The following is a 4,546-nucleotide window of genomic DNA, read 5'->3' on the forward strand; positions in this document are numbered from 1 at the left end:
AGGGGGTAAAACCATTTGCCCACCTAGCCTGATGTCCTTGAGTTTGATCCTGGGAACTCATGATGAAGGAGAGAATTGACTCTTAAAAGTTGTCCTCTGGGCCAGGTGTGATGGCACATGCCTTTAATCCCAGCACTTGGGAGGCAGAGGTGGGCAGTGAAATCTCTGTGAGCTCCAGGCCAGCCTGGTCTACATAGCGATTTCCAGTCCAGCTGAGGCTACAGGAAGACCTTGTCTCAATAAAACAAGCAAAAGCAACAACAACAACAAAAAAATTGACATCGCAAGTTGCAGGCCAGTCAGAGCTATGTAATAAGACCTTGTCTAAAAAAAAAATTAAGGCAATAAGGAGATAGACTATATATATGTACATAAACCATTGTCTTTGTAGATTCCATATGAATATTTATTAAAACAACAGTATATCAGTGGTTTAAAATCAGAAAGCTTTTAAATAAGATTAAGATAATAGGTGCTCCCCAAAAAGGCAGATGGAGTCAATCAACAACAATTGTCCCTTGATTCTATTGCATCTATATAAACAGAGGTTTCTCTACACAAATTCTGAAATGAATGGCTTAGGGTTTAAAACCCCTTCACAACACAAACATTTTAGGTTCATAATTGACACTTAAATACTTCTTGATTGGTGAGATATTCCATTTGCTAAGAGAAAGTTGAGTTCAAGTTCATCTAAAAAGTCCCTGAGAAAAGAATGTACTATTGAAGGTGGATCAGATCTCAGCGTGCACATCATTATTTGAGAGAGGCACTAGCTGCAGGCTTCCATGTTTCCATCCTTTAAACCAGTGAAAGAAAGGAAATCTAGGCTCTTCAACTTGGCCTCTGCATTATCAGTAAACTCCCTGGTGGCTTTCTGCAGTGGAAGCCGGGGTGGGCCCATTGGAATCCCAGAGACCAGCGTCATGATGGCTTTGGTCTGCGACACTCCAAAACCTAGATAGGAAAAATAAAAGAGGAAACATATCTGTACTGTCCATTTCCCCCATGAACATCCCAAAGAAGAGCTCATATGCCAACCGTGACGAAAGGATATGGTGAGAAGAAAAGATAAGAACACTTGTAGTCACTGTGACAGATGGAACTGGGTATCGTGGCACACACCTCCAGAAATAGAGGCAGGTGAATCAAGAGTTCAAGGCCAGCCTGGGCTACATGAGACTCTGTCTCAAACACATAAGCACATACTGCTCTTTAAGGGGACCTGAATTCAGTTCCCAGCACCCATATCAGGTGGCTCACAACTGCCTGTAACTACAGCTCCAGGGGATCCAACACCTTCTTCTGGCCTTCACAGGCCCCTGCACTCATACACACACACACACACACACACACACACACACACATACAAGCATACATACACAATCTAAAAGTAATCAAAAATAAATAATAAAAAACAAAAACAAAAAATCATTTCCTGCTCTTCCAGAAGACCTGAGTTTGGTGCCTAAGCACTCACATTGGGCAGCTGTCAACAACCTGTAACTCTAGCTCCATGGGAGCCAACACTCTTTCCTGGCTTTTGTGGGCACTGCACTCATGTACATATAATTCATTCATTCTCTCTCTCTCTCTCTCTCTCTCTCTCTCACACACACACACACTGGTGGTTTGAATGAGAATATCCCATATAGGCTCCAAGTATCTGGACATTTTGTCCCCAGCTGGTGGCACTGTTGTGGGAGATTTTAGGAAGTGTGGCCTTGCTGGAGGAAGTATGTCAATGGGGGTAAGTTTTGAGAGTTCTTAAGCCTTGCTGGATTTCCAGTTGAGCTCTGCTTCCTGTGCCTGCTTAAAGATGTGACCACTTAGCTTCTGCTCTGGCTACCTTACCATGCCTCCCCACCATGACAGACTCTAATCCCTCTGGAACCTGGACACATAAACTCAAATAAACTCTTCCTTCTATAAGTTGTTTGGTGAGTGTTTTATCATAGCAACAGAAAAGTATCTAACACACATACATAAAATAAAATAAATTCTGAAAAAAGGAGAGAAAAGAAATTCCTCTTCTTGGACCTGTGAGATGGCTCAGTAGGTAAAGACACTTGCTATGAAGCATGACAATCTGATGACCTGAGTTCAGTCCCTGGGACTTCTGAAAGTTGTCCTCTGATCTCCACACTCATGCCATGACATAAGCAAGCAAGCAAGCAAGCAAGCAAGCAAAAACATCAATCAATCAGTCAATCAATCAATCAATCAATCAAAATAAAAATAGTGGCTGGAAAGATGGGTCAGTGGTTAAGTGGACTTTCTTCTCTTACAGAGTATTTGAGTTCAGGCCTAGCACCCACCCACATCATATAGCTCACAACCACCTGTAACTCCAGTTCCAGGGGATCAACACCTCTGGCTTCTGAGGGCACCTGCATACATGCAGACACACACAAACATATAATTTAAAATAATTCCAGGACAGCTGGGGCTACAGGGAGACCCTGTCTCTAAAAGACCAAAAAAAAAAAAACCTAAAAAATAAAAAAAAGAAAATCCTCTTCTTGCTTCAAATACAGAAATGCTGGGAAATTTTAAACAAATTGATAAACTATAAAACACAAAGATGCAGCCAGGTGTGGTGACATATGCCTTTAATTCTAGCATGTGGAAGGCAGAGGCAGGGTGATCTCTGAGTTCAAGGCCAGCCTGTTCTACATAGTGAGTTCCAGGCCAGCTGGGACTACAGGGAGACCCTGTCTCAAAATGACAAAAAATAAATAAATAAATAAATAAAATAAAATAAATAAAAAACAAGCAAAACAAAAAAACCCCAAAAGATGCTGGGAATGTAGTTCAGGGGTAAAGTATTTGCCTAGTATAGGAGAACATAGCTTAGTGGGTAAAGGCATCTGCTGCCAAGCCTGATGACTTGAGTTTTATTCCCAGGATCCACATGCTTGAAGGAGAGAAATGATTCCCTCAAGCTGTCCTCTGACCTCCATGTAGACCGTGGTAAGTGTAAGCATATACATAAATGTACACAAAATGTATAAAATAAAAACAAAACCAAACAACTGCCTCTCCCTTCAAAGAATTAAAGTCAACCTTAAAAGCAAGAAGGAGCTAGGTATGGTGGAACATGTCAGTAATCCTAGTATGAGGATTAAGAGTCCAAAGTTGAGGTGCAGAGATGGCGCAGCAGTTTAGAGCACTGGATGCTCTTGCAGAGGACCCAGGTTCTATTCCTAGCACCCACATTGCAGATAACAAGGGTCTGTAACGCCAGTTCTTGGGGATCTGATACCCTCTCTGACTTGCTTGGGCATTGCAGGAAATGAGTGCACTTACATAATGCAGGCAATACAGTCATATACATAAAATAAAAATAAATAAAACATTAAAAGAGAAGAGTCCAAGGTGGATTCCTGAAGCTCAATGGTCAGTTAGTCAAGTAAAATAAATGAGCTTCAGACTCAATGAGAGACCCTGTCTGAAAAACTAAAAGTGGAGGGGCTGGAGAGATGGCTCAATGGTCAAGAGCACTAGCTGCTCTTGCAGAGGAACAGGGTCTGGTTCCCAGCACCCACACAGTAGCTAACAACTGCCCTTAACTCCAGTTCCAGTGAATCTGACACCCTTTTCTGGCCTCTGCAGGCACTGCATGACATGGGAGCATGTACATACATGTAGGCAAAACACACATACACATAAAATAGAAAAAAATTTTAAAGTGGAGAAAGAAATCTGATGTTGACCTCTGATCCCCACACATACGTGCATATTCACATAAGTATGTATCACACACACACAAACACAGAGAGTGAGAAATTCCAAGTCTGTGTCACAGGTGAATATTGACTCCAAGTTTGCATAATAGACTTGGTCTAGGTTCCAGACTAAGAAACTGGCCTAATGACTAGTTAGAGTCAGTGGAACTAAGGTGCACTAGCAGAGGTAACTGGAAATCCACTTGATAAGTTGACTTCCATTGTCAATTTGACGTACCTTGGAAAAGGGAATCTCAACTGGGAAATTTCCTCTATTGCTTGTGGGTATAATATATATATCAAGTTCCAGGCCAGCTGGGGCTATAGAGAGACCCTATCTCAAAACAAAAAAAACAAAAGACAAGATTATACATACATATAATTTGTACGTGTGTGTGTGTGTGTGTGTATGTGTATGTGCCTGAGTCTATGTATGTGTGCTACCAGCATGCAGGTGCCTGAGGAGGCCAGAAGAAGATGTCAGATCCTTTGGAACTGGAATTACAGGCAATTATAAGTTGTCATGTGGATCCTATGAAAGAGCAGTAAGAACTCTTAACTGCTAAGCCATCTCTCCAGCCTAGATGTGAGGCATTTTCTTGATAGTTGAGTGATATAGGAGGGCCCAGCCCAATGTGGGTGGTGCCACCCCTGGTCAAGTGGTCCTAGGTTGTATAAGAAAGCAGGCTGAGCACAGGCCAGAGGAACAAACCAGTAAGCCCCATTCCCCATGGCCTGTGGTACAGTTCCTGCCTCCAGGTTCCTGTCCTGAATTCCTTTCTGGCCTCCCTCAAAGATGGACTGTAAGCTCGAAGGTA

The 4,546-nt window shown here is 42.3% G+C and overlaps 1 protein-coding gene across 1 annotated transcript in view; it reads right to left on the reverse strand.

Annotated features, from left to right (window-relative positions):
* Nucleotides 1-393: 393 nt before the first annotated feature.
* The window catches only part of Npl (N-acetylneuraminate pyruvate lyase), a gene marked incomplete at its 5' end in the record, with an annotated part of 13,553 nt that continues 9,400 nt past the window's right edge, over nucleotides 394-4,546 (reverse strand). The window contains 1 exon segment of the mRNA XM_008847045.3: nucleotides 394-957. Coding sequence (XP_008845267.1) covers nucleotides 773-957 — 185 coding nt within the window.

The sequence above is a fragment of the Nannospalax galili genome, unplaced genomic scaffold, assembly GCF_000622305.1.
Source record: "Nannospalax galili isolate Female #2095 unplaced genomic scaffold, S.galili_v1.0 scaffold15543, whole genome shotgun sequence".
In the NCBI taxonomy this organism is placed as follows: Eukaryota; Metazoa; Chordata; class Mammalia; order Rodentia; family Spalacidae; genus Nannospalax; species Nannospalax galili.